The 27,333-nt window shown below is 33.5% G+C and overlaps 2 protein-coding genes across 2 annotated transcripts in view; one reads left to right on the top strand and one right to left on the bottom strand.

Annotated features, from left to right (window-relative positions):
* LOC124364860 (mRNA-capping enzyme) overlaps positions 1-6,761 on the top strand; it is a 42,357-nt gene extending 35,596 nt beyond the window's left edge. The window contains 3 exon segments of the mRNA XM_046820652.1: positions 5,138-5,252; positions 5,254-5,329; positions 6,569-6,761. Coding sequence (XP_046676608.1) covers positions 5,138-5,252; positions 5,254-5,329; positions 6,569-6,690 — 313 coding nt within the window. The 3' untranslated portion in view covers positions 6,691-6,761.
* Positions 493-26,250, bottom strand: LOC124364861 (endoribonuclease LACTB2). Its single transcript, XM_046820654.1, has 7 exons — positions 25,776-26,250; positions 20,015-20,178; positions 18,632-18,749; positions 15,944-16,142; positions 13,654-13,779; positions 10,390-10,494; positions 493-4,292 (listed from the first exon to the last, which is right to left on the bottom strand). Exons 1-7 carry the CDS (start codon positions 25,913-25,915, stop codon positions 4,272-4,274), a joined length of 873 nt encoding a protein of 290 aa, XP_046676610.1. The 5' UTR covers positions 25,916-26,250; the 3' UTR covers positions 493-4,271.
* Between the last annotated feature and the right edge of the window lie 1,083 nt (positions 26,251-27,333).

Below are 27,333 nucleotides of genomic sequence, written 5' to 3' on the forward strand. Positions count from 1 at the left end.
TGTGTTATAAATTTATGACACAATTTGCTAATTAAAAATAGTCAGTGAAAACACATTGGTTAGTAGAGTGAAACGCCGCCAACCGCATCAGAGTACGACGATCCAGTCAGAAATGGCAGCGTATAATGTACTTCACAATGTGTACCTAAAACAACCCGCCATTTCTGATTGGATAAACCTTTTGAGATGCGTTTTGCGGCATTCAACTCTACTATGTGAGCTCTTTCAAATGAGGTATCACTCGACCCATGCTTCAATTTAAGATTTCCATGTTTTCCTCTGTGGGCCGTCCCCCCATGGTTGGCATGTCATGGTAATAGCAAGGAAAAATAGTTTACATAGCCATATGACACTGTGCAAAGTTTATAGATGTTATCTCCTATGGTTTTTAAAATATTAAGCCGTACCCATACTTTTCAAACACCCTGTATGTAGTCTATATATGGACATTGAGATTGATATTGTTAAAATAGGGAATAATTAAAAACATGGTTTTTATTATGTAATAATTTTTATTGAAATCATGAACAAGAGCTAGAAATATAAAGTTACGTCATTACCTTGCAGTCTCATAATTATATCCAAATTTTTGAACTATCATATTAATAAATCTACAACATTTTATAGCAACAGTTTTGCAAAAATAATCAATATATTTTGTATTTATGTAACTTAAATAGGTCACAAAAAATATTAGTAACTAATATAAATACATAATCTGATAGTTGTGTATTATTGGGGTCATTGGGTAAGTTGAATAAAGATGAGTACTCTTTCAATTCTCATATTTTGCGAGTGTCCTCTCAGGTTCAGTTGAATAAAACGCACTGACTGCTCTCAAACAATGAGTGGGCTCTCATGTTGTGAGTTTTGATACTGTATTTACAAGTGCCTACTCCAGTTTGTAGTCGAATAAAGTTTGAGAGCCTACTCGCACACGGAGAGCACACTCGCAGATTGGCGAGTGTACCCAGTAGCATACTCACCACCCTTGAGAGTGCCCTTCACTCTAGTTGTCATAGCTGAATGTATACTAGTGCGTAGGCAAGAATTGTACAAAAGTAACCAGAAATACACAAGAAGGTTACAGAGATTGCCCCCATTTGAAAATCTATTGGCAGGCCTTTCAACCAAAATGTTGTCAACTCTTTCAAACCCTTTTTTTCAATAAAAATATCCACAAAAGATGTTATATCATACTTCCTGAAAGCCCTATAGTTTCATAGTAGTTCTGGCAATAAAAAATACAATTTTAAGTATTTATAAATATTTATGGACAAAAAGTGGTACAATTGGTTATTGATGGAATATTTTGTAAAATTTTTAAACATCTTTTTTTAAGACAGAATCAATAAAAAATACATTTTTATTATTGAAAGAGAAGTGTAACTTAGATTTCCCCAACAAAATCTTTTATTAATTACAATGTTTTTGTTTTTTACTGACTTAAAGTGTATCGCTTGGGGTTTTACCATTTTATGAATTTATGTTCATTCATGTAATAAAGTTTTGTGTCACTGGTGTGGAAATGGCCAGTCAGCTGAGGCTCCTGTTCAGGTCTGTACACCTTCCCTCCATCTCACATTGTGACAGCATACTCGCATGTTGTAATTTTACATTAGTGGGCACTCGCTTTCTACATCAAAATTTTATTCAACCAAAATTGAGACTTGACTCATATTTGCAAATAGGCTATCGCCCTTTCACAAGCACCTACTTATCTTTATACAACTCCCAACTCGCTCAATAATATTTTTTAGCTTACATTTCACTATAATATAGCACAGTATAAAACTATAAACATCGTTAAAAACATATTGATTTTTTCATCTAATCTTCAAAACGTAATTTGATTTTACACATACCTTAAATTTTAATTGATTTGCAAAGGCAAACAAAAAGTAGATCTTTTTTAACAAACCGTAAACTATGCGGCTGTATTGTCTCATTCCAATGCTCAAATAATTTACTTAAAATTCGTACTAAAATATTTAAATAAATACTGTATAATATTCATTGATTTTAATAATTATGAATAGGTTAGAAAACAGTTTTTTATATTCCAATAAAAATAGTAATAAATTTATAAATTAGTACCCCATCTGGTACACGCGATATTTCACAACTGTCATTGTGTACACCATCGGGTCATACCGTGCTTTACGTAAAGTGCGTTGTGTGCCCGATGGTGTACATGTTGCTATGTATTTTGTATTGTTTGCCTGTCTATGTGGTTTGTTATATGTGATCCCGCACTTAAAAAAATACCTCAGATTTTGTATACCCCATCGGGCACACGATTGTGTAATTTTTATAGTAAATTAATTTTTTAGGTACCCCTTAGGGTACATGGAAGAAACATTGAAAAATGTATTAAAGTCATTTGTTTTGTGCAAAATTTTGAAGCCTATATACTGTTCTCACTATACTTAAAGGTTTAACAAAAAAATTAAGGTTTTTTCGATTATTATTGAAAAATACAATGGCAACTAAAAAAGTCTGGAAATAAGCGGTTGTCGTGAACGTGTTTATAATAAAATGTCATATACTACTTATTAAACAAATAAAACCAAATATTTATGTTTACAAACAATGGCATGAGATCCATAAGTAAATTTGTACTGTATACAGGAAAATGAAAACAGTAATAACGAAATAACAGAACACTTCAGAGAAGTGATGGCATAATCTTATTACCTGTATTTTTAAAACTACGTATAACGAACAGATTTTTAAGAGAGGGTGAAAGGAGAAGCTACTTCATATTCAACTAGCAACTACATGGACTCAGTCACTCCCTGCCTCCATTCAAAAAGTCAGCTGCATTGTGCAATATCCAGTGGATAGTAGTGTTGATATGGCCATCTGTTTGTTTGCCTTTTTCTTTTATTAAAATATCTGTTACCCTCCACACTTCACTGTGGCAAGCTACAATGCTATTACTGTGTGCTGAACACGAAAATCTACTATAGTATTATATTAATAGCTGTGTTCTTTATATATTCACTCGATTATTTTTAGAAATGATTTTGCACAGTTCATTGGTATTAATATATTGCTGTGAAAAAATAAATGTAATACATATACTGGGTGTCACAAAAGTCAGTTCGTTGAAAACCTACATATTTAAGGAAGTTACTACATCAAGAAATTATTTTGTTTGTGCTACGCAACAGTTCATTTTATAAAAATATAAACTTTATTTGGCAACAAGATTGTGCTCCACCACATCACAGAAGTTGGGAAATTTCTCAGCAATGTTCTCGACAAGTGAATTCCAAGTGACATTGTTAGACAGTTAATGGAATTGTAAACTGTTAAATTAATATCAAAGATTTTTGTAAACAATTGGTTTCAATAGTAAAAATACACTTTAAAATCGTATTGAACTATGTAGGTGATTAGTTGTAAGGTTACATGTCCTGCACTATGTAAGTGTAACATGTAAATTAAATAACACAAATGTAATTTGTTTTCATTGATGTAATTACTTTCCTTCTACTCTTGTAGTTTCAATAGCTTCCATTTGAGGTTACCAAAATCGTTGGTGCCGCTGGACAGAAATTCAACGTGTTTGGCTTGGCAAGAACCAATACGACACTTTTATTTTATAATAATTGTGTGTAAGACAGATATAAAGTTTATCAAGACAGACATAAATTTTCCATTTTTTATTTACGTGGTAAATTTTTTTTTCTAACTAGTTTTGAATTATAACTGTCTAAAACTTTGCCCACTTTTAACAGTTATAATGAAAACTGGTTTTAAATGCAAGAAATTTAACTGGCAAATCGAACATATATAATCTTTATCTTAATCTGATACCTCAGTCAGTCATATTGGGTAGTAAAGCCATCATATTGGTTCACACCAAGCATTTTTAGTCTGTTTTAATTTATTTAACTTACAATTTAAAGTTTAAAATGTTACTATAAAAAATATGTTATATTCATTTCATTCAGGTTGAAACCGTACTTAATAATAATAATTTATATATAAACATACTTGTACATTTTTGATATCAACAATAACATTTAAGACAACTTAAAACAAGTTGTAAATGTAATATGAAAATTACCTAAGACTTTTATACATCCAGTATAACATAGAGTATTATTTTGAACTTCAATAATTTTGTTTGAATTTTAGGTAACAGAATAACAACAGATTAAACTTTCTGATAATAAACTTAACAAAATAAACTACAATAAACTTAACAAAATAAACTACACTAGACAACAGCTTTGAACCATTCTGACATAGTTTAAATCTCAACTACTGGAACATATCACCTGAAACAAAGGTAATTATCATTAGAGTACCAGTTTGGAGTGAGGAGTAATGAAAAAATCATACTGTTTTTATTTTACTCTTTGGTAATATTAGCAGTTTCATGTTAAAACAATCCCATCCTGTCATTTCAATGAACCTTCCGTCAGCTAATTACTGGTCAGAATAAATCTTTTTGAAATGAGGTTACAGTATTTACAACCTCACACTTCATAGGGCCAATCTGAGATAACTACCTGAACTGGAAAATTATCAGGACAATACTTAATCTAGGAAGTTCCATCCACTCCAACAGTCATCTTGCACACTAAACTGACCTATCGATCCACCCTTTTACTCCAATATCTCAATATTTGCTGTTAGAGATGTGTTATTCCTGGACGCCCTTTGCGTTGTCCAGATGTAACATTGGTTTTTTTTTTTTTTTTTTTTTTTTTTTTTTTTTTTTTTTGCCCAGTGTAAGTTCAACTGAAAGGTATAAACCAGCCAGAAGTGAACCCCTCTGAGGGTTAATAATTATTTCGCAACAATGAGTACAATATCTATCAAAATGGTGCTATAAACAAATCTGAAAATGAATCAGAATTTGTTTTCAATCAAAACTTTTTCTGATTTACTACATTCTAAAGCTTTTAATTCCGGTCATAATTTATAGACAGGGCTTCTATCTAGTGTACCATCCCTATCTTTTTCAATCTTACTTATAAGAATAAGATTGGAACCACCACATTTAAACTCACAAAATAAAAGTTAAATGTTAAAGTAATAAAATTTAACAGTAAAGTATTGAACAGTAAAGTAAATTGTATGTATTGAAGTTAATATGGTTAAATGGTTTTTCTTCCAGATTAATTCCAAGTCTGGTTGGTCTCCTGTATGTAGGAGGACTGGATGCACCGTTCTCGAAAATGAAAGTCGCTAAAGTCATGAAGGAGTTGGACGGCCGAATAATTGAGTGTAAATTTCGACAAAAATGCTTGGGTCTTCATGAGAGAACGGACGGACAAGTCTTTCCCCAACAGTTTTACAACTGCACAATGTAGGTATTTGGTGAATATTATTTCATTTACCAACATACACTTTATAATCATCTCATATTTAAGGCTCTACTTGATTAGAAATTGAATTTGAAATTACTAACCACAAACTGACTAATGCATGTGTATGAAATATTTTGTTTTTTTCTACTGCATAAAACGTTATTTTTCAACAAGGATTGAATCACTAAAGTAATTGTTCTGATGGGAGTATGTGTACTATGCCAATAAAACATTCACCCTTTGAATGCCAACGTCCGATTTTACCAGACGTCAAAAGTTGGCCGAAAAGTGGCAACATCTGATTTTACCGGACGTTCTGGAAAAAAAATCACTAAAAATAAAAAACATAATATTTTTACACTAATATTATATTAAATTGTTTGTGAAGAACTGTTCTTTTCAAAATAAATTGTTATAGTACACTTCTGACCAATTGACTTAAATGAAAATCAATCTAGAACTCGCATATAAACATTTTTGGTTGACATGGCTACCGGAAACAATGTGACATTAGTTTCTTAAATACTGTATAACTCTCTCATCATTGAAGATAGTGATACACATTTTTTAAGATTTATAGACAATTGAATACTCTTTCCAGTGATATGGACAAAGAAAAGGATATTATTTTTTTTATAATTAGGTTGAAAAATTATATTTAAATAAATTCTGGAATTTTTTGATATTCCTCAATTTAATTTTATGTTAACTTTGTTATTTTATGTTAATTACGCAGAGTTTTCAAAGAAAATTTACAAAAAAAAGTATACTGAAACCTTGCAAAATGCCTTCAAAAGGGCTGGCATTTTTAGGTACACCCACTCAATAAATACTTGGCACTCAAAAGGGTTAACCACAGAGGAAATATAAATGCAGAAGTTTAATAAAGAACGTTTAAGACCTATTAAATGTTCTCTATCAAATTTTATATCATTTCCAAAGACTCCAATGTGGCAATACATTTTAGTGAAAGTCAGCTGTTTTTCTTTTAATATACTAAAAAGCCTTGTCTGGTAATAATATGTCCTATTGAAAATCTATTGTTTTGTTCCATAACTACAGCAAAGTGTAAATTATCAATTATGAGTTGTTTATCAAAATTAGAATATATGCCGTTCATGTTCCATAATAACGTTTAGTTGAGATGAAAGTGTTGAAGAATGAAAACATCACATTTTCTCTAGCTTTGTCATTATTGCCTGTGTAGTTTTTGAAATAACTGCCATTTCCTGTTCCAGCTGTGTGCAATTCTATACAGAATCCGGTAACGACAGACATACTTCTCAACTTCATCGACAGACATGCATGCCGAGACGACGATGACGGAATGCCACCACCTTCATTCATCCCAAGGAGATAAGAGATCATCTTGACTTTGTTTTTATTTCTGATTTGTATTAATTTTATTTATTAATATAACGATACCCCAAACAAGTGTTTAATCTATACCCCTAACAATGGACTTCAATGGTTTCATGGTAAAATCAGTATATGGGCTAATCCAGTCAGTTATGTAAAAGCAGTATTGTTTACTATAAAAAAGCTATGCGGAAAGGGAAAGTATTATAATTATATTTATAGTAATATAGAGAACCAGTCTTTTATAAATGTTGCAATATTTGTATCTCAAGCAGATTTTACTACACTATGCACGTTTGTTGAAAAGTTGTTAGTTTTTACTGGTAATTAGTCAACTTATAATTGAAACAGCTATATTTACTGTTTTATATTGTAATGAAATCATTGTTTTTTTTTTAATTAATACAGTATGCTATTTAATTGTGACACAAACCTTTTTTTTACAGTTTATTTTATGAATTATTAATATTAATCAAGATGATCAAGCCTCAAATAACTTCTGATAATTCTCAGGAATATATGAATTGTACTTTTGAACAATAGGTACAAATAATCTGTTAGCCTACACGTTTCTTGAGATATCTCGCTTATTATATGCCAGGTCTGCACACTTTATCTACTTTCAGTCTATCCTCTGTTTGTTAGGTCTTATATTCCTCGAATAACTATAATAGAATTTAAGACATTTTGATTTTGTAAAAGAAAGCTATTGGAACAATAGCTGCACTTACAAACCTTTAGAACATTGTAAACTTCTTCTAATGGTATTAAAAATACAGTGGAACCTCGATAAGTCGGATTAATCGGGACCGCGGCCGATCCGGGTTAGCCGGAGAATTAGGTAAAAATTAATAAAATACGGTATACTTACAGATAAACTCCATTATAATAAATTGTAAAAACATCAAACATATGCACATTTAATTATTATTAATCCTTACAGTACAATTATAACTGTTCATTTCCTGGTAAAAAACTCAGTCAGCTTTGGTTGTGCCAATGTCGTCTGCCGCTTGCATGCTGTGCGATCCCGCAGTCTCTTCAACATGAGCAATTCAGCCGGCGATGTTTCTGCCTGCCGGTAGTGAACAATACAGTACACTACACATACAACACGGGCACAAGCGAGTGGAGCGAGGTAGGAACAGTACTGAGGGGCCAGGCGTGGCGGTAGCGTTGGAGAGGATTTGGGGAAATACGCTTCTGTTATTGTTTCCGAGAATCCGGGACAAAGACCGCCACTCGGTCGCCGTGTGCCATGAGTCACACACTCACTGTCGTACAGTCCCATCAAATACTGATGCAACATCGATTCACGGATACTTTACAACTCAAAAATATTACGTTTTTATTATTGAAATGTTTGTCTGATTTTTTATTTTTTAATTGAAAATCGGTCCGGGTTAACGGGGACCGACTTATCGGGGTTGCACTGTACTGTTTTTAATCCATTGATCTCGTATCATGGAGCTGTTCTATTATGAGTAAAATATTATTGTAAAATTTTATTTTATAAATGTTTTTTTAAATAAAAAAACAATTTAGTTAAAATTTGAACGTTTACTATTTTCGATTGTTTTAATTTCTGCTGACACCATAGTATTTTTGAGAAATAACTTGTGTTAACCTATGTGCAAAGTTTAGTATCAGTAGCTTTGCTAGTTTAAGAGATTTTGTTTGTATAAAAAATACAAAATAGCTGTTAGCAGGTAAACCAAACATTTTGTATCTTTATTTTGCCTGCAAAACAAAATTAAGAGCACTGAATATTGGTCTCAACATTGGCCACTGTAAATATTTTCATGATCCTGAATATTTTTCTGCAGTTGCCACAAGGCTGAAAGCCATGATTCTAACAGCACACTTTTGTAGAGTTTCATTGCCATGTTTCATATTGAATATTTTATTTGAAAAGTATGTGTTATATAATTTTTGTGGCATACCAATATGCTTGATCATCTTCAGATCAAGAGAGTTGAACCGAGTTTGTGCATCAGTACTTCAAATCAGTGCTGGTTCTAAGAAAGGCAATTGTCAAATCCAAAGTGCTATGTTGTCTCAAATCATTAGAAGATTTTTCAGGCCTGACATGAATTCTTTATGTTTTCCAATAGGGTTGTCTTTATTTCATATTTGAATAGTTAAAGACAAAATAATTAGAGGTACAATATTTCTTGGCCATGCTGACTTTAATAAAGGTGTTAATTTCAAATGGTTCTATGTTTCCCTGCATGACAATTTAGAACTGTGTCTAGTCAGCAAACTCAACAGGATAAAGTTCAATGTCCCAGATACTGTGATAAGTATTCAGTGGATAGCATAAACAAAACAGGAGCTAGGGTTAAGCCTTGTGGACCACTCAGTGTTTCATAATCATTGGCCTTAATTTCCAATCCAGCACCATGTGATGATCACCTTTTCTCACCTCACTAAAACTATGGTATTTACTTATACCCATAAAACACGCCCCCCAATAACTTTTACTATGAAATTGTGAGAATCCTGTTGTCTCAAAAATTACGTTTTAAGTCAAATAAAATATACACGAAAACAGCATTGTTCTTCGCCATCATTGTTTCTTAATCAAGTGGGGGGATGGCTCATTTTCAAACTTACATACGTGCCTCCTCATGAGTTGGTCATAAAATGGTATGTACATCTAATCAGAAACAATTTATGAAGTAATCCGATGACAACCATTACTGAGCAGTTGGAGGATGTGCTGACTGATTCTCACATGCTCAGCATTTTGCACATCTGTAAAATTGTGGGGTACCCATCAGGAAAAAAATGTTCCTAAACTTTAAAAGTTATGCAAAATTATTCTACTGCTACGAATCAAAGTTTTAGGGAAGCTTCAATCTTTAAATAAGTGGAGTGTCTGTCCTCTTAGATCATAATTTGCACTCTATGAACGTTTATTGAGTTGTTAGTCGCCTTCCCCCAAGGTGGCATCTGATCTTCTCTTCACACCGATGGTGTGTTATGGATCTGATTACAGGACATGGTCACCTGAGGAAGCATCTTGACAGAGTTAGCATTCTTGGGTGAGGATCCGCTCTGTAGAAAGTGACGAGCAGGAGGAGACTGCTGAGCACCTGCTCTTTGACTTCTGCAATAGCAAGGGAGTGCTACACCATCTTTTGTAGTCTGGACAAGGGTGGTGAATTTCCCCAGGAGGATCTAATCTGTTGTTTTCGGCAGTCTATTGGTGAAACCGTAGACTGGTTGATCTTATGGTATACTTCCGGGGTGCACAAAAGGCCCTTGAGGCTTAAGCGCATAGGCAGGGGCCTAAGGGAGAAGAAGAAGAAGACTGCGGAAAACAGCCTTCCTGAACATTTGTTGTCTTAAAGCGAATTACGGCCCCTTAAAAATGTTAAATACCACCTAAACACAATAGTATCGGATGGTAGGCCTACTTCAGAACCAAAGGTAATTTTGAGACATTTGACACAGGCTAATCTTGAGAAAAACTGACTAGAATTGTATAAAATCATAGCCTGAAAATGCTCTCTCGATAACTCCATGATATAACAAAACAGATCTTTCCAAACCGACAACACAAGTACATTGGTCAACCCAAGTTGCTGTCATGTATTGACTGGATATAACAAAGATAAGATTATTGTAGTATGCACTGTCTCAACATTTTCAGAGTAATACCTATTATAATTAATGCTAACAAAAACATCCTCACCTTCCACATTTCATTGTCCTTTACTACCTTCCCTTCTTTCATAAGTTTTATTAGATGTTTTTTCACATTATTCTCAGCAGCAAGCAACAGCTTTATGTCCAAATCCTGTAAAACAACATTATTATAATTGATTAAATTACAATAAAATACAAACTTAATAACTAATTTCACAACAAGGAAAAAATGTACTATGTAAAACATTGTAGTTTTGTTAGATGTAGGCTGTTCAATTGTTATAAAAACGTGTCTGCTGAAAAGAGAGGAGGTTTAAAATGTTGGTTTTATAAATTAGGTATGTAATGATCTAACTAAATAAATCATCAACAGCAGCTCACTAGGACTTAAATTTTTTACTCAATGTTTTAGGCAGGTTAAATTAAGTTATTATTGTTCTTTAAGTAAATGCATGATTGCTGCTGCAATGGCATTACCACAATACTTATTTTATTTAACAACAGTTTTATTTAGTTTTCACAAAAAAGGAATTTTTTTCAACTAGATTTATAATAATAATAGTAACAGGTTCTAATTATAACAAGAGTTTGAGGGTGTCAAAACCAAACTAGAGATAGGTATGTTTATCCCACTTGTTGGTATGAACTACCCAACTCATATCTGTTACTGGAGTTCTTATTTAACTTTCTTTATAACTGAGCAGGTCTAGCAAGAACCGTGACCGGCACGAGGGGAAGTGTAGTAGGGCATAGTGGGGCGAGAGGGAGGGAAGCACTCGCCGAGCCACGCCGACGTGCTCACAAGCAACCACTATTCACAGATACGACATTCTAAACGCAGTCATAACTACTTATACATTAATATTTTTAATTACATCATCTATGGCTTTAAACTATATAATGACGAAATAAATATTATCTAGCCTATATAAAATAGCCTATATCCAATCGATAATTCTGGATATTTCTCAAATATTTTAAACGTAGTTCCCTTATATCACTTTTTTCAACCAATACTTTCCTGTTATTAACTGATTTCCTCCAGCGAAAGTTTAGCTTGTGTAAAACCTTACCTAACGACCATTTACTTCCTGTAAAATTAATTTTTTGTCTGAGAGCTGGTAATAGAGTTTTTACTGTTGGTCGTTCGCCATTGATTTTGTGGAACTCATTTACAGCTCGCCTGACAACGCATAAATCAAACTCATCTAACTCCGTTTTGTTCTTTACTCTATATCTTTTTTTATTTGGCATATAAAACTGGGTTTCAGTCTGAACAACGGTTCTGCTTTCTGCAATAATTCTCTTTACAGACGTCAGTGATACACCCGTGGCTTCCGCTACACGACATTGAATTTGTTTTAAAAGTATTGCAGCTCCAGTTTCAGCTTCACGTTTCATAAAGTTGAACACATTTTCAATGATTTCTCGACTTTGGCTATGCAATACTTTTCGTCCACCAATTTGTTTACGATGCTGCTGAGCTTCCATATTAATATGAGTACAAACAACAATAAAACAACCACTATATAACACCTACAACAACGGCAGCACGGCCACGTGAACGCTAGTTGTCAGCACAACGGAACGACACGACTCCAACGCCTGACCTCTAGGCTACTGCGCATCTTTGGCCCACGGCTCTTGCTAGACCTGCTCTGCTATACTATAATCATGAGGAAAGTTAAAGTTAACTGAAATAATATAACTAAAATTAATTCATCAAAATTATAATGATTTAGAAAAATAAATATTCAACATTAATTTGAAAATAGAACCAGAAGTGCGTACAAATCTGAGTGTGGGAAGCTAAAATTATAATGTAGTTTTTTAAGTCAATAGAATTTTGTGATCCTTTTGATATGTCAATATAAATCGTAAACTAAAACTCTCTGCGAATGTTGAGTTAGATTCCATTTCACCTTCCGCTCAGTGCAGTGTCTGAAATCTGACACTGGCACAGACTTGACTTCTGGAATTTGGATCCAAGTCAGTCTGAAGAGATCCAAAATAAGTCGGCGAAGTTCAAAACAAACTCTGCATCGTTTTGACATCAGAGACACCTATATAATAAAAGAGCTCTGTCTGGTTTCCCAGCAGTAATCTAAATGAAGAGATGTTCTCATTATCTCATCACATGCACAACTGAGTGCATTACGACAATTTAGACACGATCCGAAAGCACAGCAAAGTAACCGAGACATAGATTCCAGAAGTCAAGTCTGTGACAGTGTCAGATTTCAGATGCTGCACTGAGCGGAAGGTGAAATAGACAAACTCAACATTCACATTGAATCAACTCTGCACAACGGCTACATTATGTGTAGAAAAACTCATTTTCAGTGCAATATGGAGAGCTGTGTATTGCATTCTTGATTAATAATACTTTCTTGGTCTTAAGAACAGAAATTTCTATTTGCAACAGGTAAAATCTGCAGTGCTATTGATGATATAAAAACTAGAGCTGACAAAAATCTTTTAGTTAAATCTGCTTATCAGGCGTGTAAGCCTGGTAATTATAAAGTGAAAGCATAACAAAAGTAACAATACTTCTTACATTGTGGCAAAAATGCAAACCAATTTATTTATTCTGGGTCACAAAGGAATACACGAAACACTAAATGCTATTTTTATGACAGAAAATCATCAAGGTGACATCACATCCATTTCTCACTGATGAGGTATATAAATACTGATATAATTCCTACAATGGATCGAGGAAATAATATGATATAGCATGAATTAGGAAGTTAGAACTTTACTGTATGAGGTATTTACATATGGATGACAAGTGCTATAATGTAAGTATTGAAATGTGTTAGTATTATTGATGTTGTTTTTAATTTTAAACAACAATATCTATATCCATACAATTCAGAAAACTATACTATTTTGAATCTAACCTCATTACAAAATTATACATAGGTCTATTTATATTTCTTTCAGGGCAAAATAACAAACTCCAATTTTGAGTTGTAAAAATAATTAATTAAAACTAGAAGTGCAAAACCTGAAATAAGAATTACACTTTTGCTTATCCTCTCATCCTCTTAATCATGAACACTGTAAAATAATGGGTACCTGATGCACGATATACAGTATATGACTAATTACTCTTTAAAAATATCATAGGACAATATGATATTACATCACAAGTTCTTTCACTATGAAAACCATGAACGACTTCCTCCACATTGATATAAAATAGTTCGTGTTACTAAAATTGTGGGAGCTGTTCAATCAAATACATGGTATGTAGGACAGAAATTACAGGTGAAGCCGCAGGTATGAGCTGATACTTCATACTTACTGGGTAAATCACTTTAACAATATTGGCAGCACATATTGGTCCGTTGTTTGACATTAACACATTCAATATTTCCTCTTCTCTGCTCTCACGATGTGACAAATAGTAACTGATTACTTTCTGTGGATCCTGAAAAATGTCAACTAATTACAATTTTGATTTTATAAACTTATAGTGTAAAAAGTAAACTTACCCTTGAATATTTTGGCATTATGCCATCTTTACATTACTGTAATTGTGAAACGTTTTAAATGTAAAGTTTTTTTAATGTCATACAGTACAACCCCGATAAGTCGGCCCCCGTTAACCCAGAAGTCCGGCTAACCCGGACCGATTTTCAATTAAAAAATAAAAAATCAGACAAACATTTCAATAATAAAAACGTAATATTTTTGAGTGGTATAGTATCCGTGAATTGATGTTGCATCAGTATTTGATGGGACTGTACGACAGTGAGTGTGTGACTCATGGCACACGGCGGCCGAGTGGCGATTATTGTCCCGGATTCTCGGAAACAATAACAGACGCGTATTTCCCCAAATCCTCTCCCAGGCTACCGCCACGCCTGGCCCCCACAGTACCGTTCCTACCTCGCTCCGCTCGCTTGTACCCGTGTTGTGTGTGTGTAGTGTACTGTATTGTTTGCTTCTGTTCTGCAATCGTGCTTCAGATAGTGTGCTTCATCTGTGTTGTGCGTTTGTTTTTATCTACGCGATGGCAACAAAACGTAAAAATGTTGTAGTGACAATGGAAAAGAGACTAGAGGCATTAGGTAGGATTGATAAAGGCGAATCTTTAAAAACAATTTCAGCATCTTATGGTGTCGGTATATCTACAGTATCGGATTGGAAAAAAAATAGGACAAAAATCGAAGAATTTTGTTTCAAGATGATAACAAAAGACAGTTTGGGCAATCGGTGCAAAGCTAAAAAGCTAAAAACGAGACTCTTGACGACGCTTTGTATGTTTGGTTTTGTGCGGAAAGGGAACGTGGTTTGCCAGTCTCTGGGCCTATCATTCAAGAAAAGGCAATCAAGCTGAATAAACAGTTGCCTGATTGTGAACCAAATTTTACTGCGAGTCAAGGATGGTTGGATAGGTGGAAAAACGGTATGGTATTCGCCAACTATCTATCACAGGAGAAAGTCTATCTGGGGACAACAGCACTGCTGATGACTATATAAAAACAAGTTTTTGGATTTTGTTAAAGAAGAAAATTTAACGGCAGATCAAATATATAACGCCGACGAGACGGGTCTGTTTTACAGAATGTTGCCGAGCAAAACTTTGGCTTCAAAAACTGAAAAAGACGCAAAGGAATACAAAAAAAGCAAAGACCGATTGACAATAATGGCCTGCAGCAATGCTTCGGGGAAGCATAAATTTCCTCTACTCTTAATAGGAAAAGCGAAAAATCCGCGAGCAGTGAAAAACGTAAATCGGGATTTTCTACCAGTTGTGAAAAGAAGTGCATGGATGGACAGCAACACTTTTAAAAACTGGTTTTTTGATTGTTTTGTGCCAGGTGTGAAGAAATATTTAAAATATTGTGGGTTGCCAATTAAAGCTGTCCTACTAATTGATAATGCTCCTTCACATCCGTCTGCAGATGTGCTGGTCAGTGGGGACATTACCGTCAAGTTTTTGCCGCCTAATGTAACAGTGCTATTACAGCCCATGGACCAGGGGGGTTCTCGAGAAAATCAAGAAGGTTTACAGAAGACAGATGCTAAGCACTATCATTGACAATGAAGGAGAACACTGTGTAGTTGAGATTCTCAAAACATTTAATGTGAAAACTGTAATGTACATGATTGCAGAATCTTGGGAACAAGTGATAAGAATCAGCTTAATTAAATCTTGGAAAAAACTGTGGAAGGGTGTATGCGACTTGCCTGAAAATATAATGAGGTTTCACTGTATTTGCAATTTTGATAGTTTTTTTTTTTTTCTATTTAATGTTTGAATTTTCTCAATTATTAGGTTTGTTTAATTCTTTAGATTTGAATTCCGACTATTTTCATTGTATTAAATATAATTTCAGTACATGCACAATTTTCCTGTTGTAATTACAGTTAGTTTGTAATTAATAAACGTTCACCAAATTTTAATTTTATTATAGACATGTTATTGTTTTCAGTGTTTGTAAGTGTTCTTGAAATCATGTTTTGAAATTTCTATAAATTGGTTCAATATAATAGATTTAGAAAGTTTACTAGGAACAGTTATTTATTTATTTATTAGATGTCATTACAAAATATATTTCAATACAGTTAGTTAAAAATAATACTACCTTAATGACAGGGCCATGACCAGGATAGATAACTTTGGGATTAATTTTCTGTATTTTGCGCAATGACTTCATATAGTCGAGCAGGTCTTCAAATACTGCTGTGCCTTCACCCAGTATTGTATCAGCACTAAATAATACATCTTCTTCTTCCAATGTAAATACTGCATGATCAGTCGTATGTCCTGGGGTATGAATCACTCTGAAATCAATTTGTTTACGATTTCTAAACAGCTATAAGGTGGCTGACATATACCTAAGTAGCAACATGAAACATTTAAAATTCCTGAACTAGTTTTTACGATAAAATTATGTAATCACTCGTCCAAAATCTGACACTGTTGTGGTGAAATTGACACTGAGTAGAAGGTGAAATGGAGATAAACTCGAGATTCGTATTGAATCAACCCTTCCTAAAATTATGTACTTATAGAAAAATCATTTTAAATATTAAGCGTGCACTCTACTCCAGGTCAGAAATCGCAGTACGACGTTTCAAACATCCACAGAGAGCACTGACAAAATCGGTTGTAAGGAGGGCAATGAGTAGTTGCTGTGGAAGGGATCGGATGCTCAGCCGAGGACCCAAGCAAGGCTGACTCACACATGTGCTGGCGCGCACAGCTTCATATTCAACACGGATAGGCCTATAGGTCTTTCACTTTTCAGCCACTTTACCCACGCCACATTCTATGCTTTTTTAAAAATTTGTTATTCACATTAAAGTCTGCCCCTATACACTGACAGTAAATTGACATAAAGATATACATGAAAACTGTTGCTTAAAATATATAAAATACTGTTGTATTACAGTATATGTTTCTTCTAGAAATCTAGTATATAGATTTCTTAAGACTGCGATGTACCACAGGGCAGAAATCGCAGTATCAGGAATACTGAGCATCTCAGAAATTTGCTGAAAGGATATGCAGTCGGTGGCGTGCAGCTCGTAACAACGCACCCGCACCACATAATATAGTGTGGAGATGGACTAAATCAGTGTGAAACTGTAAAAGGTACTTTTGTTACAGTTACTAGTTGGTAAAACATATTTATATGATTATGCTATAAAACGTATTAGTAAAATATATTTTATTTTTGTTAATTTGAAATGCGATTTACTGAAATATTTGAAAAACATCAGAAACCTAATCTTTTCAGTCATATTGTCAGGTTATGGTGTCTACCGATCTGGAATACGTGGAAAAACTGGGCAAGCAAGAATTGTTATGAAAACCATAGAAAAGTTAAATAATTTTTATTTTACCAACTAAATGAACATAATTTTATTAACTCTTTGTTACATAATGTAAACCCACACATTTTTTGTTTATATACTGGATTAGTTGCAAAATGAATGAAATGTCTCTAACATCTTTGGTCAAATTTTGGAAACAACTCATTTTATTTATAAAAATACAATATTTATTATACTCACTACACAAAAATATTACTGTTGCATTGAAACTAATAACACATACCGACCTAGCTGTCATAATTAATTGTCTTTTAACATACTACTAGTCTCCACAACCAGAGCAACATGTTATTAAATGTATTATAAGAAACCTGTTTAATTACTTTTATTTGTTCCTTTAGATTAATAATAATTATTACGTGTATCTTTTATGTTCCTGTGTATATTGTAAAATCTTGATGGAAATAAACTAATTCATTCCTTCATTTTACTTACAAAATTCATGCTATATTTTTTTGTACTACAGCACACCACTTGAAAAATATTTTTTTTTTTTTAATATGAATATAACATATTAAATTGCTCAGCATAAAGTTTAAGCTATAGGAGAATGTACTTGTTTCTCAACTGCTTCTTTTTTTAGAAAATAATTTTAGTTACATCAAGATCATAGCTTTCATGCGCCGTACCCAGTCAAGACACATCATATGGTAATTACAAGGCACACTTCTACCTGCTTTGCACTTTTGAGTCGTATTCGTACCTTTAAAATTAGATAAATTTAAGACTTTAAAATCATGCTTTTAAGATAATTTAGATTTTATCGTGGAACAAGAGGAGGAGCTCCTGTCTCTTACAATCAAAGTGCTTGGCATGAGGAATGCTCTACCTCATGTTAAGACTAAAAAAGCTTTAAAAATAAGAGAGCCTCATCCACTCCTACAGTTACCCCCTGCAATAATTAGACCTATTGATCCATTTTGCACTTCCAATATCTCGACATTGCGGTTAATGATGTGCTTCATCTATACATCCATTGGATTACCCAGATGTAAAAGTGACATATCAGTTTTTGTTGGACACAGTGTAGGTCCTAAAAGCCGATATAAACCAGCCTGAGATGATCATTTTAGAACACTAGAGCTAAGAACTGCAAAGTGTAAGAATAAGTGTCAAGATGATGATATAGTCTATAAATAAACAATGACTGAAAAGAATAAATATTATACAATATTTATAACAGATAATAATTATTTAAAAACATAAATACCACATTATCAGTACTGTTAGCATTTTTGGGGACACATATAACAATTTAAATTAAAACAAAACTCTCTCAGTTTTACATATTCAACATTTTGTATCAAAACCCATATATGAAATATTAATATCCTTCTCAGTAGTTTATTACCCTCAATACAATACTATTTGTAAGTATGTTTCTCGAAGACATGCAATCGTAAACGATACATTACATCAGAAAAGCATTATACCTTAAAGAAGCACCCTCAGTTGACAGTATTTGACCATCCGTTAAACATTCAAAGGGAATCTTACTTTCAACTACATTGCCTTTGTCATCAGCCTGTTGAAACTTCCACACTTTACAATCTAGAACAGAATTTAGAGTTTTGTTTGATTTATGTTCTCACAGGATGAGTTAACAGGTGATGTAAGAATTCTTGACTGTTTGAAACATGACCAAATTGGACATGAATATTTTAAGATCATTATGTCAGAAATGATCAAATTCAATTACTCATAGCTTTGTATGTCAACAATAGTAGGTTACTGCACATTAGTAAATGATAGCAGGTCTCATAAGTGATGTGGCAGCTAATTAAAAGCTTACTAAACCATCAAATACTTCATTAGTAGTTAAAATTTTTATAATTTTTAACTTTAAACTTTTTTTGCAAATTCAGGTAAAAACATTACCTTCTCAGCCCTGACTTGATAGTCCTGGTTCATTCATCATTACCTATTTTATTTTATGCTTGATGGTCAATGAATTCAAAAATGTAAATAGAAATGTTTCACAATATTTCATCCAGTTATATGATTTTTTTGAATAGATAATTAACTAACTTACTATATAAATAATTGTACCTTATGTTAAGTATGACAATAATTGTAAATCTAACAAAACAACTCACGATACTTCATTAGATAACTGTAGGGAATGCAAGAGGGTAACTAAAAGTTCCTCAACAGAACCTACATAGCATATATTTTTACCAAAAGACATGTGGGAAAAAATGTAGTGTAACTAAAATAAAACTAGATATTTAATTAAGATATAAAACTTTAATTTAATTAATTCGATTAAACACAAACAGGCAGAGACGTTAACTAAGTAATTTAGGACTATATTTTATATGACATTTCTTGCTTATATTGACCTAAAAAATCAAATGGTGAAGTTTCATAGAGTAATTTATGGACACCTTGGTATACTCATTCCATATAGAAGTGATGGGACAGAGCACTTAACATTTTAACACAAGTTTTTTTTTAATTTAGGAAGGGTCAGAATTAACCCCTCAACTGCTTCTGTTAAAAGTACGTTGAGTTTGTTAATGTCTGAATCAATTTTATCTCCTTACAAGAATACCAACAGCAGAAGGAGAAAGGCAATATGTAATTGAAATAAATAAATAAGGACTTTATTAAATGGTAGTTGAGTAAATCAAACATGAGTATCAATACCCATCCTTACTGTCTTTCATTTTAAGTGGCACAATGATTATCTAACGAGATATCCTACGTAAACTCCGTCCAACATGGGATGATTTCATAAACTTTTGGGTGTGATCACACAACACCAATTATTTACCATATTCAATTAATGTACTATGAAATATTTTTAGGATTACCAGGTTTTGTTAATTTCAGGACATCTGGAACGCCGCCAATATGATCATGGTGCCAGTGACTGATGACAATCTGCTCAATATCACAGCTTTCTTTTGTCAACACTTTGTGCAACTGCTCTGTGTACTGAGGAACATCCGCGTCTCCTGTGTCCAACAGTATCCTCCTGAAATTGTAGAAAATATTTTTAGCAGAGTTTTAAAGTGTAAAGGAAATCACAGTACTGGTATTCTAAAAATTATGCATGAGTTAATGCATAAAGGCCATCCATTTAGTAAAAAATCATCAATGGATCCTTCACAAGGACAATGCCCTCAATTCACAATGCTTTGACTATTGTATATTGATATTGTAGCTTTGATTTTAATATCTTATTAAATATAAAATTTATAAATTACAAAAACATCTCAAATAGAGCAAACCTTTTTTGAGATTTTTGTACAAGGATAGAAAATGTACATAAAAAATCCACTCACATGGGGCAGATTTAAATTATTGATTTAGCAGCACAAAATGAGTTTGATAACACTTTAATTGTGGTGAAATAAACAACAGCACTATTCAAATAAATTGGCTATTTGACTAGTAAAGGAGTCAAATTAAAATCCTATTACGAAATTAGCCTTAACCTTTATAAATATGATCTGTTCTACTGAACAAAAATCATTTAAGAATGATGTAAAGACTATTACAAAATAAACTACTTACTAAAAACATTAACTGGCAATTTTTAAAGAGCATGCTTTAGCGTGGTTATAAAAGATTTATTCTACAGAATCTAACATTTTTATCTTTTGAACGAGATTTATTTAGTAGTTATTTCCAAACAGACATATTTCTACTAATACACATAGTTTTCTACATTTCACAAACTATATTAAAAAGGGTTTAAAAGGGCTAAAAATTAATTGTATATAATTTAAAATTTAAACTTCTTTATTATATATTACATGAAATATTATTTTAAGCAACAGTAAAATAATACGGACCTCGTTTAAAATCTTAACTTATGGTTAGTATTGATATCTAAAAAATCAGCAGTGACATCATACACAAAAGTACGGACATAGAGTGCACTTGCATTTGATATTTATAGCTTTGGACTGTAATCAATTCCTAATGAAAAGCAAGTTAACAGCATAATATATAGCCTAATATCTCGCTTTCTTTTGGGAGCCAAAAAAAGAACTGATCATCATAATGACATAGAATTTTAGTGAGTAAAATAAAGACTATTCTTTCTATTAATATAGTTATTTTAGGTCCCCAGTAAGAAAAGTTCTTCCAAAATTAGTGGCCTCAGGATGAAATAAACTGATTGTTCTTTAGTATAATTCTTTTCAGACAAAGAACTTTTACAGGCATATCTAAACTTACACATTTAGTAAATTCTGAATCCCTCCTGGACTTAATAAAACTTAATCCTGCTCTTCTTCCTCAATTGCTGCTCACCTCCTATTTTCTCCTCCTCAATTGATTTTCTTGTTCACCTCTCTGCATGGTCTCGAAAATCTACATACAGGATACCTTTCCCTTCCTCTGATTGGTTCATGATATCATTGATGGTGATTTTTATCTATTGATTTAATCATGTATTTTAACATGGCTCCCTTCTTTCCTCTGTCTCACAGATTTTTGTTGTATTTTTCATCGTATTGCATGGGTCTTTTGGGAACCTTCAATTGTTCTTTGTAGCTACTGTATTTCATTTAATTATATACTTCTGAGGATATGATCAGGACCTCTTTTGTAAATGGTCTGGGCCTAGGGAAACGGAGATTTTTGAGGCTTGTTGGGGCGCAAGCAAGAGATTATATTTTAAGTGAGTGCAGGTGGTGGTCGATTGACCCTGAACTATGATTTTATAATATTCCAAATTTATCATTATAAACTGTAAGTATAACAAAGTGGATGTGTTTTAAAAGACGAAGCCACATGGCACTGACTATTAATATTAATAGTTGTATAACACTTCTCTTTACACGCAGCATAAAGCATTCTAGACAGAGCCTCTCTGCTTAACGGCCATCGGATTCAGAAGCAAGCTAAGGTTAATTTTTACTAATTATTGCATTTTTGGCTCTTGTCCATAACTTTCCGACTAATCAACCCTAATAAAAAAAATTACGTTATCTGAATTATGTATAGAATATACTTTATAGATCACCAGCATATTACAATGTTTCGGATATAGTCATAATTAATAAAAATATAATGACTAACAAATATTAAAATTTGACTAACTTTATGAACAACAATTTAAACCATTAGTATAGTAGGGAAGTTATAGCATGACCGGTGGGATGCGCGTGAGGAGTGGAGGAGGTGAGCACGTGGGGGCACAATCTAGAGTAGGGGAGTGAATACGGTGCTACTACCCCTACTGAGGGTTTTCGGCTCCCGGCTCATAGTGGTGGCGGGAGCCAAATATTGTAGTGTTTGCCAACATTTCTAGACCCTTATGTTCTTACCACGGTGGTCTTTTATGATGAGCAATTTAGTATAGGAGACCTTGAGAATATTTGAACATATCTAGACTCTTTTGTAGTTACGGCGACGGACTTTTATGATGGGGAATTCAATACAGGAAATCTTGGAAATATTGGGACCGGATGTACGTGATCTTAACAATGACTATGTTCTGCCGAAATTGTGTTCATAGCTCACCCTTCTTAATGAGTTTGCAGTAGAGATACCTGGTGGTAAGAAAGGGTTCTCATAAATTGGGAAGGGGTAGGAATTTATATTATTCTTGATCTCCAACGACAACAACAGTTCAGAATTGTAATTGTTACGCTTTGTTAGCCATTAAAATTCAATTTATCATATACTAACCGTGTAAGCTTCAGGATTTACGATAGTAGATACAATTATACACTACAAAACTTTCAGAAATTCCAGTTGCCTCTACGACACGCTGTTGAACTTTCTTCAAATTTATAAGTGTGTTGGTTTCTGCTTCCCGTTTCATAAAATGGTAAACATTTGCAATCACTTCTCTTGCTTGGCCGTGTATAACCTTTCTACCTCCAATTTTACTTTTTACATTACGATCCATCACAAACTCTTTACTTTACTAAACGTAATGAGCACAACGCAATTAATTCACAAATTGTATTACAACTCGTGAATTGGCACAAGTGAATGTTTTTTGGGCGGCACGTATAGAAGACTGGTGACCGAAGTTCACAAGGCTAAATACGGCAACAGACTGAGCCGTTCCACCCCCCACCACTTTAGTTCCGTCTTTGCCTACGGCGCATCTCGAAGTCACCGGTCATGCTATAACTTCTCTACAATAAGACGGGACCCCAATATTGATTAGAAAGGACAAGGCTTTGAATTGTGTTTCATGGAGTTAGTATTTTTGGTCCCAAATAAAAAAATGATTTTTGGAATATTTTAAATCTATATTTTAGAAACTAAGCGATTGGTTTAATTTCTTTTATTATACTGGTACGAAACTTGAAGAAGTAAGTTGTTATTATTTAAAACATAAAATCAAGATTTACTCTCATCAGAAACATTCTCTACAATTTAATTTCGTTTGAGGGTGCATTTTTTAAGGGTTTTTTTCTGAAGCAAAAAATACTCTTGTCATAGACGATTCAGGGACCATTCCCCATTGCAAGACCCAATAGCTGAGAATAGGCTAAATGTGTCCGAAAAATACAATTGTTGATGATGACCAATATTTTGGTTCCACTAATCACACCTGAAAAAATCTAACTTTTGGAAGCTGAAACACTGTCAGACTGGCATTTGAAGACAAATAGACTGCAGTGTTGAACTTTAAAAAATAAGTGTTTTGAGGAACATCAAAGAAAATTTACTCATGAGTAAGGTGAATGCCAAAAATTCTTTCATCTGCTCGAAAAGAAGAGCGTGTACTCTGCTCTAATGAATTTTTAAATGAATATATTGCTAACCCACAGAATTTCTTGGAGTCAATTATGACTGGGGATGAAACAATGGTCTTATACTATGACCCTCTTTGAGTAACAGAAAAAATCCTGAGTGACAATTAACTTAAGAGAGAAATGCAGTAGGAGCTGGACTGCTGGTGTCTGTCTGTGACAGGCAAAGTGGAGAATGTTCATACGATCTCTAAAAGCAGAGATGTTAGATTTGCAGGAGGAAGACCTGGAAGGAGAAGACAGGTATGCAGGTCTGCTACCATGTTAACCATCAGTGACCATTGGAAAGAGTTGTTAGTTGTGGTGAGTATATTCTTCTATGGAATGGTACTTCTGAGTGGTACGTCCAAAACATTCGACTGTGTACATTATGAGACATTGTTGTGCCAGTTCAAGGCATGTGGCGCACGAATGGCTTTCGTCTTATCTCAGTGATAGAAGCCAGTGTGTGCAGATTGTGAATTCTCTGTCAGAAAAAGTAAAAAATGGCCTATGGTGTCCAGCAGGGATCTGTCCTTGGACCAGTTCTATTTCTTGTGTATGTCAACAGATTGAATTCATTGCTAGTAGGTAAAATGGTACAATATGCTGATACAATGCTCTGTTTCAAAGCGAATCAATTCTTCTTTGGAATTGAATTTATGTATTCAGTATTTCTCGACATTGAACCTGAGAGCAATAACAGTTCCAAATCAAATGTAATAAATTTTTGCCTTCAGCAATATGAGCCCAAAGATTGCACTGCTGAGATAGTGGATGATGTCCTCCTAGAGGAAATTGATTCTACCAAGTTCCTAAGGATATGCCTTGATCGATGCCTGAAATGGTACAATCACACAGAAGGCATCTGTTTAAAGGTTTCTTTGGGTATTTATGCTTTACGAAACCTCTTAAAGTTTTGCTCCTTGGACTTACTAGGAACGGCCTATTTTGGCCTTGTGTATCCTCATATAACATACAAGCTGAGACTGTGGGGCAGCTGTTCCAAATACAAATTTGAAAGCATATTTAGAATTCAAAATAAAGCGGTCTGAATAATTTCAAAATTGAAATTTAGAGATTCATGTAAAAAATCCTTCAGGGAGCTTGAATTGCTGACTTTGCCCTGTCTCTATATCCTTGAAGTTGTTCTGTACTGCTGATTCAAGTGTGAGTTGGTCCAAGGCAGGGACATTCAACAAAATGGGACTAGGGGCCGGGACAACTTCCGTTTTCAACAGCACAGAACTGCCACATTGAATGTTTACCATCCGAGATTGGTGTTAAAATGATAAATAAGCTCCCTGGTGAGATAAAAAATTTAAATGATCCTAAAAAATTCAAAGCTCGAATGAGAAACCTTTTGGTGTCAAGGATGTTCTACTCTGTTGAAGAGTTTATGATAAGCCGCTGGAATCAAATTTGAAATCAATTGGTTAATTCCTTTAATTCTGTTCTAAATTGCAATCATAATAGCTGAAAACTTTTTAATAAGTGAAATGATGTGTATTTAAATTTATACAGTTTAATTTTATTTTACTCCTTGTATATTAACGATTGTATACAATTTTCTTAAATTGTAAATGCAATAAAGATTTATTATTATTATATTGAATAGTATAATCAAAGTCCACATATTGTACTCTGCCTTTTGAAAGTGTTATATCTTGGACTTCTTTGATGTGTGGTGGCCTGAGATTGTAAGAAAGTTGAGGGAATGACAGTGCACCAAAGATATCTCCAGCATAAATAAGAAATAATTTAGAAGCTAAGGGGAGGATATGGGAGTGGGGAAGTCTAAGACAGAGTTAACACTTATTCAGTATAAAATCTCTTGATGGTACTATGCATGGATATGGTTATTTACCTTTTCCCTGTTCCAACTAAATAAGTGTTTGTTCCTTGAAGTGTCATTACACCTGGATTACACCCTAAAATCATTATTACCCTTGATGATAAATAGGAGACTTTGGGAATGATCGCTTTAGCAGAACTTTGGAGTGCCATTTCTCCAATCACAATAGCAATCCTACATAAAGAATCTATGTCAATTTGATCACAGTGTGAAATCTTAATTAAAGCTCAATAAATATGTTTTAGAACACTATTTTTCAAGGTGATTTCTAGAACACTAATCTACATTAACGCAACGTTTTCACTCAGCTATACAAGAAAACTCAAGTTTACACACTAAATTAATGTTTAATTAATATATCAAAATAAATGAACATCAGAGTCATTAGTACAACAGTTTCACAACAAATAACATATGACAAAGATACACCTATATTTTTGTTTTGGCTAAGCACATGACACGGTGACAGACGACAGCTGAGCTGACGAAGAAGAGACAAACTAGGCCGGCTGCGAATCGACACACAGTGTTGCCAGTTACTACTGAAATTATGATATAAAATAAATACCCAAACCTTAACTAAAAATAACCCGCAATATAGCAGTGTCAAAATGCATTACTAAGCCAATAAATAAATCAACTCAAAACTAAATAAAAATAGTAAAAATATAAAATAGTGTACAAACTAAAAGATTATACACTGGACAGCTAGGTATTATAACAGAATTAATAACACGTCATAGTGATTTTTAGCTGAGAATGGGCTAGAAGCATATCAATGATAAGAGCTCCAGCAAGTATCATTGCAAATAAACTTATAAAATATATGAACTTGGAAGAAACTACTGATTTTGAAAATTGTGTAACCCCTCAACAAAGCAACTCCGAAGATTGTGGAGTATTTTTGCTTTTGATAACCGAGACTATAATAGCAAATATAATCAAAGCTTCTGAACAGGTAACGCTAAACTTGCATATTGATGAACTTGATATATGGACTAAGCGTTTACAGGTTGGATCAATGTTATATAACAATACTAGCAAGTATAAGACCCTGAAACAATTAATATCAATGACAATAAATTCAAAACCAACCACTTACAAAGATAGCAAGAGTTCTTATAATGTAGCACACAAGGAGCACACGAATGGTAAATCAGTAAACAATTCTGTTCAAAACTCTGGGAGTGTGGCAGCTGCTCAACCAGCACTAGTTACTGGGGACGATGTCACCAAGTATCTTACTATACAATCACATGCAGTGGAGAGTGGTGGAGCAATTTGTCAAATCATAAATGGAGATGTCTGTACTCAAACGAGCTCACCTGTTGGAGAGACGTCCTTACCATTGACAGTGGCTTGTGAGATAACTAATCTTAAAGAAAGACAACAAATGTTGGAACATGAACTAAAGAAATTGGCCCAGAAAGTCTCAGAATCTAAAATCCAAGGCTCTTATAAACCTCCCATTTACCAACAAAACACAAACTCTGACTTACATAAAACCAAAGTATTTAGAAAAACTAAGAGTAGTAATATGTCTAGTGTATCTTTGCAAATTGCCAAGCAT

This window comes from Homalodisca vitripennis, chromosome 6, assembly GCF_021130785.1.
Source record: "Homalodisca vitripennis isolate AUS2020 chromosome 6, UT_GWSS_2.1, whole genome shotgun sequence".
Classification (NCBI taxonomy): domain Eukaryota; kingdom Metazoa; phylum Arthropoda; class Insecta; order Hemiptera; family Cicadellidae; genus Homalodisca; species Homalodisca vitripennis.

Bases quoted from the DNA above. Each gene is read 5' to 3' on its own strand.
- LOC124364861 (XM_046820654.1), bottom strand. From the start codon at position 25,915: ATGGCACTCCAAAGTTCTGCTAAAGCGATCATTCCCAAAGTCTCCTAT. The intron at 16,143-18,631 runs GTATAATGCTTT...AATTGATTTCAG, and splicing joins ACTGAGGGTGCTTCTTTAAG to AGTGATTCATACCCCAGGAC. The intron at 10,495-13,653 runs GTAAGTATGAAG...GTTGTTTTACAG, and splicing joins TTGTTAAAGTGATTTACCCA to GATTTGGACATAAAGCTGTT.